This window comes from Galeopterus variegatus, unplaced genomic scaffold (assembly GCF_000696425.1).
Source record: "Galeopterus variegatus unplaced genomic scaffold, G_variegatus-3.0.2 Scaffold325, whole genome shotgun sequence".
Lineage (NCBI taxonomy): Eukaryota > Metazoa > Chordata > Mammalia > Dermoptera > Cynocephalidae > Galeopterus > Galeopterus variegatus.
The window spans coordinates 101,477-114,531 of record NW_007726436.1 but is presented as its reverse complement, the minus strand read 5'-3'; the positions used below and the strand labels follow the sequence as shown (position 1 = coordinate 114,531).

Genomic DNA, 13,055 nt, shown 5'->3' with positions numbered 1-13,055 from the left:
GAGCCCCCGTTCACTTGGGATCCAGACAGCAGGCACTTGACTGGGTGTAGGGTGGCCCTGGGAGGAGAAGGGGACTGTGCTCTAGAATTTGAGGGTGTTCAGAGGGGGCCAGGGCCAGGCCCTTCCTCAACTTTAAGGCCAAGGCTAGATCTTGGGCACTCCTTGCTAGGGGAGGGGTGGGCCCCAGGGTGCTGCAGGAGCAGGCCAGAGCTACCGTGAGGGCAGCCTTGGAGCAAGCAGTCTGTACAGGAATCCAGTCTAGTTTCTGGTGACCATCCAGGGCCACTGAGAATGGGGCCTGGGACCCCACTAGAATGTGTCAAACCAGAGGGCCATCTAGGTTGTCAATGCTAAGCCCCTCAGGTTAGAGATGAAAACAAAAGCAGAGGGAAACCCGGTGCCACTTGGTGAGTTAGAGAGGAGCCCAGGCCTCTGACTCCCAGTTCAGGGCTCTTTGACTCTCCATCAGTCACGTCGCCTTCTTGGGCTCCAGTTTCCTCAGGTGTCAAGAGGAGGAAGGAAGGAGAAAGCTGACATGTTGCCATGACCTGTGACATGCTCTCTCACAACCTGGGCAGGTTTTTTCTCTGAGGAAACTGAGGCTCAGAGAAGGCGTGTGCCCTTTCCATTGCCCCATTGTCCCTTCACCTGTCCTGCTTCCTCGTTCTTCTGTTGCCCACTGCTCCAGCAGACACACTCCCCTGCATGAGCTGTTTCTGGACTAGAATACTTTATTCAAGAGAATCTGGCTTTGCAGTCAGATGGCCCCGCAGGGGCAGCTTGTGGGGTATAAGGACCATCGGAGAACCTGCTCCCCTTGCCACAGCCTTGGGGCTAGGACACGTGGGCTCCTCCCCTGGTGACCTCATCTTCATGGGCTGGGCTGCTCTTTGTCCAGCCTGGGGCCCACTCTTTCAGTGTCCCTGAGAGGGGGCAGGATGGTGGTGCCTTGTCTGGAAGGAACAATAGACACGTGGGCTCCTCCCCTGGTGACCTCATCTTCATGGGCTGGGCTGCTCTTTGTCCAGCCGGGGGCCCACTCTTTCAGTGTCCCTGAGAGGGGGCAGGATGGTGGTGCCTTGTCTGGAAGGAACAATATCCCAGCATAAGCAGGTGGCAGAATGTGAGGAGAGACCATAGGGGACAAGGAGTGGCAAGAGACCCCAGGCAACCGCTGTTCTCTCCAGCTGAACGTTCTGATCTCCAGGGCGAAGAGATGCTGCCAGGAGGAGGAGGAAGTGGCGGCGGAAGGGCCGATGCCCTCTGCCACTGCCTGCCCAGCCATCCAGCAGGGGCCGTGGCAGCCAAGCAGCCTCCTGCACCCCTACCTTAGCCAGGGGCTCCCCGCACAAGGGCTGTTTTTCTGGGCAGAGTCCGAGGCCCAGGAACAGGTGGTGGGTCCTCCTCTCTGTCCTTCTCCAGTCCCCTGAGACCCCTGGGGCCTCTGGGGCCTGGCTTGTCCCTCGTAAGGCCACATCTTGCTTCTTCCCAAGCTGAAGCTTCCATGGGTCTGTGGCTGGCTTCTTTCTTTCTCTCACGTCTGTTTAAGGCACTGAGTTCCTGAGGGTCCTGTCCCTCCCTGTCCCTCATTTGGAAGGAGCGAGTCATTCAGCAGGGATACAGTTCGCTAATAAATAGAGGGCAGGTGCTAGCAGGGAGGTAACAGAGTGACGGTAATAAATACACGAGCCGGGGCTGGGGTCTCTCCACCAAGGAGCTGGTTACCTCCGGGGAACAGCATCGCCGCACCTGCCAGAGAGCAAACACAGATGGGGAGAGGGGGTGTCAGCACTGTGCAGTGCAGAGGCCCCTCCTGTTGTGGGGGTGCAGACCCAGAGGGGAAGCTTGGACAGGGAGCATGGGAGGGATGCAGCACCCCCAAATCCCTGCCTGCACCGAGGCCAGCAAGAAGCTGGGAGCCACCTTTCACCAAGCGTGTATCCAGTGCCCAGCCCTGCACTGACCACCATCTCATTTACCCTTAACAACGTGGCGTGAGGAAGGCACTGTTAGGATCGTCCTCTCGCAAATGAGAAGCTGAGGCCCAGAGAGGTTAAGAAACTGGCCCAAGGTCACACAGCTAGTCAGTGACACAGTCACACTTGAACTCAGTCTGGCTTCATGTAATAATGCCTCTGGTTACCCCCTAAGACAGCAGCAGTCTTCAAATGGGGTAACAGGTATCCCTAGACATATATGAAGACTGAGTATTGATAGTTTTAAAGAAATCAATTTTCAGCCTGCACACGCACGCTGCCTTAAAATTGCTTGCGTGAGAAAGTGCTGGAGGTCTGTTTCCCCATCCACAATTGCCCTTCTCCCTTCAGAAAGGAAGAAAGCATCTTGCCCATTGCAAATCCTTTTAAAGTGCTTTGCCGCAAGGCAAAAGTATTTTGGGGGACAGGAAACAAAAGAACAGTTTCAGATACTGGTGTAGGTGTTGAGCAAAGAAATATGGCAAATGACTGGTAACCAAGCCTTTTGCAGGTCAGGTGGTTTCCAAGTCTTTCCACAAAATTGAAGAACAACTTAACCGAATAGTCAGCCAGTATGTCCTTAGGAGTAATTTTTGTTAGCAGATCACCTTGAGGCTTTTGGCAAATAACTTGGAAGGAACTCAAGCAATTGGGTGACATCCAGTCCCATTTATTTATTTATGTGGGCATGGTTTCTCAACCTTTTCATCTATAAAAAATAATAAACAGCAATGGAATTAATGCTGGATCCTGTCTCAGTGTGGCAGGAAGTAACATTCATTAACGGATTCATTAACTAATTGAAAAGAGGTAGCTACATCCAGCTCATTGAGAAGCAGTCCAATAAGGTTGATTGTCCTTCTTTGTTTAACGTTTATTAAAATATGATGTATCTGTGCTGTTGTGATCAAGTGCAAATAATTATTTTGGTAATTTATTCCAGGAGAAAACTTAGTTTTATGCTCACAGGAAATTTAAAATAATCCAAACTCGTATGCCATTTTTGTGGCAGATAAATACAAAGTGATAAATAAAAAACTTTTGAAACATTAAAAATAATATTACATTGGGCTCAGATTCTGTGGGGGAAGTGAAATGGAAGTACAAGTTCAAGGAAAAAAGAAGGAACATAAATAGGTAACTACTAACGGAGGGTTCTCACGTATTTTTTTTGCTGTTCATTTTTTTAAAAGTGGGTGCCAGTGAGTATTAAATCAGGATGGCTTATTCCATAGGAAACACCTGAAGAGTGAATTATATTAAATTCAATAGGCTTATATTTAAAAATTAAAATTTATAATATGCTAGAAATTATATCCTTTGAAATTATTTATAATTATATTGAAATTTCAATGTCAACTTGAAAATGAGCAAGGGAGCACACAGACTTCTGGAACTCTTTCAGGAGGTTCCTGAATGAGCTGTTTGAGGACTGCTGCCCTGGGAAATGAACTGATGGATACTTTCGATCTGGGGCTGCGGGGCTGCAGTTGGGGCCCTGAAATGACCTCATTGCCAGCTCCTTCCCCAAATCACTCAGTGGGCCCAGGGGAGAAATGAGGGCCAGAAGGCTTAGGGGAAGGAACATCCCCAGAATCCCTGTCTTCACTGAGTGGGGTGGAAATCTCCACTCAGGGAGGAGTGGGCTCCTGCGGTAGGACTTGGGTCAGGTCCACCCCATATCATGAAAAGATTTCCTGGAGTCTTGGAGCTGCAGGATGACTTAGGCCCTGAAAGGGAACCACAGTGTGACCAATTTGCTGTGCAGGGGAAATATTTTATTTTTACTATTTACTCTCACGGAGTCAGGTTTTCCTTTCTCTAATCCTTATCTCCTAGACACACTCAGGCCTGGGACTTCCCCAGGTGTGAAGCCAAGGTGGGCAGGTAACACCGAGAGGGCAAGAGGAAGCAAGGGTACCCCATGGCAGAAATTCCGGCCTGGGAGCCAGTGGGGGTTGGAGAGTGCCCCTTCCCCAGGGTTACTAGGCAGCAGCCCTAGATAACTAACTGTTCATCACTAGATAAGCGCTGTAAGCGCCCCAGTCTTGCTTGCTTGTTCACTGGTGTACCTGGCACACAGTAAGTGCTTGGTAAATGTTTGCAGAATGACCAAATGCTCAGTGGACCCCCTACCCCCTCATTCTACACAGAGAAAAACTGGGCTCAAAAAGGTGAAGTGATTCATTCAAGGCCATACAAGGCTAAACCAGGACAAGAACCAAGGTCCCTTGATGCTTCCTGGGCCCTAGAGCCTCAAGGAGGCAGAGTTTGACTGCCCTCCGCCTTGCCTTTCCCTGCCCACCACTAACGCCTGCTGGCAGGGCTAGGGCGGGGCTCCCCTGGGGCCCAGCCTCCTTGCCGTCCCTGCGCCCCCCGCACACTCACAGGTGGCAGTCTGTGGGTCTCTGCTTGTCTCTCTTCCTCTTCCCCCTGCCCTTGGGTCTCCTCCTGCAATAAGCCAAAAGCGTCAGGAGAGGGTGGCTGGGGGCCCCCATGCTAGGACAGGGGCTGGCAGGCCCAAGAATAGCCCGAGCCCCAGCCAGGCCACTTACCTTTCTGGCTTCATCTTCTCCCGCAGAGGTCTGGGGAAACAGAAGACAGAGGGCAGGGGCGAATTAGGAAAGCGTGAGTGGGGGTCCCTGCCACCCCCCACACTTCCCCTCAGACCTCCTGGTCCTGAGTCCTGCAGTTGACACTGAGGCCACTAGGGGGTAGCATGGAGCCGGTGAGGGGGACATGGCCAGAGGGCCCTGGGCTCCCACTCCAAGAGAGGTGCGAGTTCCCTCTTGGGGCCCTTCGCCACACCCTTCTGCACTCCTCAGCCTCCTGGCGTCACATCTGGGTCTTTCTGAGTCTATTCTCTGCTGCTCACTTTCTCTGTTCACTTCCTCCCCTTCCTTCCGGGGTGCACTCTGGGAGATTCCTCAAGGACAGAAAATGATGGGCCAGGCCGGGGACTGGGGATGGTTGCCGCCAGCTCGGTCTGCCTATCAGGGCGCTGCCCCCCACCCCACCCCCAGGCAACAGCCATGTCCCAGCTCTGCCTCCAGGGGCTGTGGCTGTTGGCCCAGAAGCAAGAAGAAAGGTGTCCCTGTTGCCAAGCCCATTGGAAGGGGACAGGGCCTCAGTCTTCCCTGGGAACAGTGGGTGGAGGCATGGGACAGTCTGCTTTGGGGCCAGAAAATGCTGCCCTAGGCTGGCCTCTCCCTTGGGAGCCAGGGCAGGGCACCAGGGCCTCTTGGGACTGCCTGGTCATACCTCACCATATTGGGCAAGTCAGAGACATTCTCGGAACCTCAGTCTCCTCATCTGCTTGCCCCAGAAGAGTGGCTGTGAGGACAAAGCTGATGTAGAAGGTGAAAGGTCACCATCCAGCACTGTGCCAGGAGCTATTGTTAAATGGCTGAGCTCTGGCTGGGAGGGATGGGAGGAAGCAGGTTGAGGCAGGGCCCCCAGTTCTGGCACAGTGAAGAGGGCCTAGCAAGAGGTGCAGCCAGAGCCCTGGACGCTCGGCAGGGCCACACCCAGGGCAGTACAGGGGCTACTGGAAGATGTGCTAGTGGCCACGAGAGGTAGCATGAAAAAAACGCAGGCTGAGGAGTGAGACAGGCTGGAGCTCAGATCCCTCCTCCCGCACTCACTTGCTGTGGCCAATCACATAACTGTATCAAACCTGGGTGTCCTCATCTGTAAAATGGGGTGGCAATAGTACCTACCTCCTACGGTTGTCATGAGAGCAGGGGCCCTGTCTGTCTCACTCACCACTATGTCCCAAGCATCTAGGACAGTGCCTGGCAAACAGTAGGTGCTCGATAAATATTTGTGAGGAAATGAGAGGACACATTCAAGTGCCTAGTGTGGGACTAGGCACAGAGTCGGTGCACAGTAAATGGTGGTCCCCCCCTCTTCTCACCCCAGGCCAGGGCACTGGACCTCGAGTCTGGGGCCTCCATCCATGGCCCAGTGGTACAAGGAGCAGCATCTCAGCCTGCTTCTTTCCTCCCTGAACCTGGCTGGCAGTGCCAGGCCTGCTGTTCCTGGTGACAAGTGCCCCAGGCCCAAGTGCAAGGCTGGTGCTGGTCAGAGGCTCTGCGGGTTGGGGGAGGGAGAGGTGGCAGAGGTGCCACAACTTTAAAGAAACCACAGTGCCTCCTTTCTTCTGCCCCTTTTCTCCACCAGGGCTTGTCCTTCTCTCTGCTTCTCAGCCCAGTCTGCCCCTCCCAGGGGCAGGCAGCATGGACCGGGGCTGTCTAGACTCGCACTGTCTTTGTCTCCAGGCACCTCTTCCAGGGGCCTGTGGCAGCTGCCTCCTGTCTTGGAAGAGGGGATGACATGTGCTGAGCCCTGCAAGTCTGGGAGGGACCCAAGCTTCCTCTTCCCCTGTCACCAGCCGCTGGGACCAGCTCCCCACGCAAAACTGCCTGGTGGGGGTAGAAAATGAATGATGGCTGCCCCTGGTCTCTGACTTCCCTGGTCTCCCTCAGCTGGGTGCAGCCTCTGCCTCCGTCCCTGCCCTGGCGCCCATCTTTGCTGATGCTGCCTAGTGCAGGGGACCTGTCCTTGCTACCCACCTGAGGACCTACCTGCACTCACAGCGTACGTGCTGAGAGAATGTCAGCTCCACATAGGACGGCCAGTCCCCAGAGCGAATCTTCAGGAGCTGCGGGAAGAAAAGGGTTGGTCCATGGGTTTCCAGCACTCCCTCCACTCTCTCCATGTGAGGAGGACCAGACTCCCCATTTCCCACCAGCCGTCATTCTGCTTTGAGTGTGGGGCAAACAGCTCTAGCATATGCATGGGGATCTGAGGGAGGCCTCTGTCCCTCCCTACCCAGGACCACCAGCACCGCAACAGTACAGGAAGGGGACCCATGTTCTGGAGGCAGAGAGACCTGTGTTCAAATCTCAGCCCTTCTACCTCCTGAGCAAGTGAAATAACATCTCTGAACCTAAAGTTCCTCCTCCATGAAACAGGAATGACACCTGCCTCAAAGGTGCAAGCAAAGCTCAGGGGCCGAGCTTGCTCGAGAGGACACTAAAGCTCCTGGTATAAACAAGGACTTCTTTTTTTTTTTTTAAAAAAAAAAGATGACCAGTAAGGGGATCTTAACCCGTGACTTGGTGTTGTCAGCACCACGCTCACCCAGTGAGCAAACCGGCCATCCCTATGTGGGATCCGAACCCATGGCCTTGGTGTTATCAGCACCGCACTCTCCCGAGTGAGCCACAGGCCGGCCCAACAAAGACTTCTTTAATACAAGTAGGTTTCTTTCCAGCCTCAACTAGATATCCTGAGTCAAGACAGAGTTTGTGGAGGCCTGACAAAGCTGATGCAGATGGAGGCGAATGGGCTCAGAGCCATGACGGGGGCTCAGGAAGGAGGGGCCCTGTGCTGGGAGGGTAAGAACACTGGCCTGGGAGTCAGGTTCCAGTGTCAGGATTGTGGCTTGCCTCCTGCCCTCTCTGAGTCCCTCCTAGTGAACAGGTCCTGTGGCCCCACGAGCAGGGTGCAGAGGATGGCAGGCAGGGCCACAATGAGGAGAGCCTTCCTACCTGCATGGTGACATTGACCGTCTCCACCGGCACACAGTGCAGGTTCTCATCACCACAGCAGCCGGTGCAGCGCAGCAGGGACACGCAGGATGGGCTGAACATGTGCTCCACCTCACTGGGGTACTCAGTCACGATGTCCACCAGCCTCTCCAGTGCCCGGCAGTAGCTGCGGCCCCACACTTCCTGGAAGGGCACCACTACAAGGATGCAAGAAGGCTGGGTCAGGACAGCAGGGACCTGCTCTTTGAAGCCCCAGGCCTGGCTCCCGAGACCCTACCGGGCCTTCCAGGTTCAGCCCACACCCCCTCGTCCAGGAAGCCCTCAGCCCTATCCGAGCTCCCTCTGCCCTGAGCTCCCGATGTGATCCCTCTGTGATGCCTGCTCGACCCCAGCTCATCTGCTGGACGGAAACCCCAGTGGACAGAATCTCTCAGTGACCAGGGCTCTCTGCTCTGTTCTCAGTTTGCACCCACGTCTGCCTTGGTTCCTGGAAGCTCTGAGGAGAGTGCTCTGCAGCTCTCCAGGCAGGCCCTGTTCATCTTTCTCAGGCCTGATCCGGGACTGCCTTCATCTTGGGGAACTTGCAGGAAACAGTCAGTTCTGGAGTCCCGGGGGGAGGGTTGGCCTTCCCCTCAGTCCTCTGCTCAAAACCCTTCCATGGCTCCCTCATTTCCTGCCCCACTCTGTGCTAGCTCCTCCACCTGGCAACAAGGACCACATCCAGCAATGCACCCTCCTGCCTCTCCACTTAGTCCGACAGCCCTCAAACCGGGCCAGGGCAGCAGCACATTAATTCGCCACTTTGGTGGCGAATTGGTCCATCTGGGTGCTCTCCTTTCCCCTCATTTCTACCCAAATGAAGCCTACCCCCATTTCTCAGGGCCCACCTCCTCTCCGAAGCCTTCTCCAACTATTCCACTATGAACAGATGTTCCTCCCTTGGGCGTAGCTTGGCCCCAGGGCTTGCCTTATCTTGGTTATTGGTGGCTCTTATCTCCTTTACAACCAAATTGAGACTCTGAGGACAGGGACAGAGGAGATACCCGGTAAACACAGGCTAACTAATTCCTGATTGATTAGGTGATAGTTCACAGAGGATTATCAGGGACATCCCCAAACCCCACCATGTCCTGGTGGTCATGAATGGGATCTTTTGAGAGCTGAACTGGAACCCGTCAAAGATGCTGCTTCTTCAGGGCAAGGCCACACAGAGGCTCACAGGGAGTGGCAGAGCCAGGAAACCTGGCTTCTAGTCCTGGCCCTATACCGACTGTGCAACCTTGGAGAGGTCATCAACCTTTCTGGGTGTATCCATTTCCTCTGCTGGGGAAAAAGGAGAAGGCTGGGAACAGACGGTTGCCAAGGTCCCTCCCACTCCGACAGACGGTCCATGATTTTGTGCACACAGCCCAGTTGGCCCAGCCTTGAGACCATGGGCCCAGGCCATCCTGCTCTGCATCAACGGCCTCTCCTAGCAGCCCCTCACTGCCTAGGGCCCTTCCTAGGAGGCAGAAGGGGCCAAAGTCCATTCCCCTGAGCCTATGAGGATGGGAGTCTCAGGGTAATCTCAGAAGGAAAATAAACTTCAGTCCTAGCAGAGGCCCTCAGGAAAGCTGCGAGCTGGTAGAAAATGGTAATCTCAGAAGGAAAATAAACTTCAGTCCTAGCAGAGGCCCTCAGGAAAGCTGCGAGCTCGTAGAAAATACCCACCCAGGAGGCGGCCCGTCCGTGTGGAGCTGGCTGAGGTGGCTGCAGAGGCAATAAACTGTGCTTATCTGGGTGTCTGCTGCTTCGTTCTGCCCTGCTCTGCTGAGGGGGCACCAGGGCTGGGCCAAGGGCTGGGATGGGGATGCAGGAGCCTCCCCTGACTCTACCTCTCCAGGCCACTGGACACTCCGCTTGGACGCAAGTGGGCAACAGGCCCTCTCCCCTAAGGGGCCCTGAAGCCCAGAGAAGTCTGCCTCTGCAATACGGGTCAGAGAGCACCTCCCTCCCTATCGCCAGCTCCATGAGCTGTGTGTTTAGTCTAAAATCTTCATGAGCACTACATGATTCTGAACGTTTAATCTCCACCTTGGAAAACGTAAATAACAGCAGAGGAATAGCCAGCCACCAAAGCACCAGCGAAGGCTCAGGCTCCAGTCCCGGGACCAGCCGTCAGGGAGGGGAAGAGCAGCAGAGAAGGGGCACCTCAGCCCCCAACCCTCCGGCAAACACTCTCCCACCCCCTGGGCTCAGCAGAGCTGCCGGGCCTCGGCGGTAGAAGACGGATTTCCTTTCCTCACCCCACATCCCACCATGCAGACTCTGCGTCAACAGAACCCAGGCTTCAGGGCCTTGAAATCCTGAAAGCTGCCACTTTCCGGGCCACGTGGCCAGACTGCGTCGGGGGAGGGCTGGGGAGGAGGGGGGCCAATGCTAACTTACCTGGCGGTCACCAGGAAAGGGGGCAGCTCACCCCTGGAGGCCCTGTCGGGGCATGTGGGAGCAACCAAGGGTGCTGGCGAGGGCCTGGGCTGCAGGAGCTCAGTGACTGCTCGTGCCACATGGGCTGAGCCCCTCAGGAAAGAGCTCTGCCCAGCTGCACCCGCGAGCACTTCTGCTGCTGGCCCAGACCCGCTCTGGGTGGGGGTCGGGGGGAGAAGAGCAGGAGGCTCCTGGCCAAGGCTGGGTGGTCCCCTGAGGGCTGCTCCTGGGGGCACGAGTGGGCACTCAGCTCGCTCGCCAGCCCCATGGGTGAGCCTCTCTTCTGGCCCCAGTTGCCTACTGCCCAGGATGACGGAGCCCCAGGAGGGAGCTGTTTAATTCTGAGAGCAAGCTTCTGGAGAGGCGCCGCAGGGCTGGGCAGAGCTGCTGGCCACCAGCCCGAGCCCAGCAGGTGTCCTCTCCATGGTCACTGGCAGGGCACACAGCCAGTCTGCCACAAGGGACACCCTGCCATGCCTGCTCAGCCGCTGAGCCGTTAGGAGGCCTGGTGCTGAGCGCTCTAGTTCTGCCAGATATACTGAGCAGTGTCTGAGGCATTAGGTGACCCCAGTGGCCTCTCTAAGCCTCAGCTTCTTCCTCTAGAAAATGTGAAGAATACTAATGCCTTCCTAGATCACAGCCTTGTGGTCAGGAGGGAATTATAGTAAATGCCCAACACTATTACCATGAACAGTAGTAGTAGCCTCAGCTTCTTCCTCTAGAAAATGTGAAGAATACTAATGCCTTCCTAGATCACAGCCTTGGGGTCAGGAGGGAATTATAGTAAATGCCCAACACTATTACCATGAACAGTAGTAGCAAAACCAACATCCACGGCTGGACTGTGCTGTCTCTTGCTCTGGTGTTAGCAAGAGGGACTGACATTTTCTGATTTCAATAACTGAGGTCCGAAGTTCATTGTACTTTTCCTGGCCCCAATACAGCCTCCCTGATTAGGATGACAGATGAGCTGACCTAATAAACCTACACTTCCAAGCCTCCTTATCCCAGATCCTGGGAGATATATACACCTGTGTCTCCTCCATAACGTCAGAAATTCTACAAGCTTAGAAAAAGAAGGAATTTAGATATTATGTGGTCTATTGCTCCCATTTTATAGATGAGGAAACTGAGGCTCAGGCATCTTTGGTAGCTGTTGTCTGAACTACACAAAAAGGCGTGGTGTGGAAGTGGGGAATAGGTTCCTCCCCAAATCCCAGACAGCGTAATATTGTACTAGTTCCAGAGGACACAGCAAGGGGGAAGTCAATGAAGTCATGGGCAGCTACTTCTCTCACCTGCTCAGTGGCCAAGGGGCCTGGGTCTCAGCCAGAACTGGGAGAGGCTGGCTGCCAGGCAGGCAGGCGGGTGGGCGGGCAGGCCGGCCGGCAGAGGGTGTTTCCAGCTCCCTGACAGCCATCACGCGTGTGTGTGTGCACGTCCCTACACGCCCCCTCTCCCACGGCACAGTGGGAAGCCTCAGCAGTGGTGTGTGGCTGCTCTGCACGTTTTGGAGAGGCAGGGAAGGAGGAGCGAGACCGGGGGGCTGGCATGGGTCTCCTGCCCTCTGCACGAATGTCTCTTTGGCAAATGTCTCATTGCCCTTTGAAGATTCCCTCTTGATGCAACCTGGGCGGGAAGTGGAGGGGCCAGGGAGGGCGTAACTCATGTTCTGTCTGTTTGTAATCAATGGAGAGGCCTGGTCAGATCCCTGCAGCTCCATCAGGGCTGGGCTGCTGGGGAGGGGCCTCACCCCTCCCTGATCCTCTGGACTGAGAGGCCTACTATGTCCAGCTCCCAGACCCCTAGTCTGACCCCTGGCACTCACTGCCCACCTTGTCCTCCTAGACCCCAGCTGCATCCTTACATCATGGTGGGAAGGGGCTCTGAGCTGGCCAGACAATCCTGGGTATGTTGGCCCCAGCCCTACTCTGTGTGCTGGGTGACCCTGGCCTAGGAATGCACCTCCCTAGGACTCTGGGTCACAATGGGGGGATCTCTTAGGCTCTGCCAACTTCATCAGCCAGGATTTCTAGTTTGTAGACTCTCCCCAACTTATTATCAGCCTGCACTCATCCTTTATGCCAATCCCTTGCCATCCTCTGCTGAGGCTTGGAAGAAAAGAAAAGAGGGGCTTGGTTAGCACACGTACGCCCAGCCTAGCTGGCTTACCTTCCACCTCTGATGAGCTGTTCCCAGGAGACAAGGCCCACTGCTGTGGACAGAAAGATGCAAAGATAAGGTTGGGGGGGACACCATGGGGCTCTGAGCTCTGGGGCCAAGTGTGATGGCAAGAGGGGAGAGGCTCATCCAAGCTCCTTCCTGCCCAATACACACACACTCTGCCCTGTCTCAGAGCTGCCTCTTTCCAGATGCAACTAAAAACCCACCGGACCCTGAGTAGGTCCCACCCCTCTCTGGCCTCAGTTTCCTCATTTGGAAAAAGGTAGGAGGATGGAGGCTTTTGGGGACCCTGTGTCTTCTGTGTCCCCCAAATATTGCAAGCCTGCTGGATCTCCCTTCCACCCAGCCCCCAGCCAGCCTTGCTGGGCCCTGCACAGCCCGCCTTGGCTGGGTGCCAGAGCCCAGGGGGAGGTGATCAGCTGGTGGGAGCTCAGGGGCTGGAGCGGGTGGCGCCATGAGCCGGTGCTGCCGGTAATGTTACACCTCTGGCCAGCTCTGCAGAAGGCAGGCGGGTGGCTGGGCTGCTCAGCCCCTGGAGGACTGCCCAGCCCACTCCTCTCCTGGGCTCAGGCTGGGGACTCCTGGGACAGTGGGGCAGCACAGTGGGAAGGGAGCTCATTGGCTTTGTCAGGATTTTGCTGCCCAAGCTGGCTTCCAGCCAGACTCACCCAGCTCCTGGGAAAAGGGCCCTGCTCGCTTCCCCAGGCCCTGCACTCAGGACCTCCGGCCACCCACCCAGGAGAGAGGGCATAATGGGACCCCTTGCCTCACCCCCCGCCCACCTAGGAGCCCCTGGCTCAGCCCTAAGCCCTGGGGGGGGGGAGCAGGGCCCAGCCTCCCCACCTCCAGCCTCTTCAGCCATCCCCCCCCCCCA

At 55.7% G+C, this 13,055-nt stretch overlaps 1 protein-coding gene across 3 annotated transcripts in view; it reads right to left on the bottom strand.

The window, feature by feature from the left end:
- Positions 1 to 1,007: 1,007 nt before the first annotated feature.
- Positions 1,008 to 13,055, bottom strand: part of PGF (placental growth factor) — a 13,800-nt gene continuing 1,752 nt past the window's right edge. The window contains exons 2-7 of one of the 3 annotated variants that reach the window (XM_008567502.1): positions 12,170 to 12,212; positions 7,532 to 7,728; positions 6,563 to 6,639; positions 4,532 to 4,561; positions 4,365 to 4,460; positions 1,008 to 1,749 (exon numbers count right to left, since the gene is read on the bottom strand). In XM_008567502.1, coding sequence (XP_008565724.1) covers positions 1,722 to 1,749; positions 4,365 to 4,460; positions 4,532 to 4,561; positions 6,563 to 6,639; positions 7,532 to 7,728; positions 12,170 to 12,212 — 471 coding nt within the window. In that variant the 3' untranslated portion in view covers positions 1,008 to 1,721. The remainder of the gene's footprint in view (positions 1,750 to 4,364; positions 4,461 to 4,531; positions 4,562 to 6,562; positions 6,640 to 7,531; positions 7,729 to 12,169; positions 12,213 to 13,055) is intronic. The other 2 variants (XM_008567503.1, XM_008567504.1) reach the window with 2 other exon arrangements.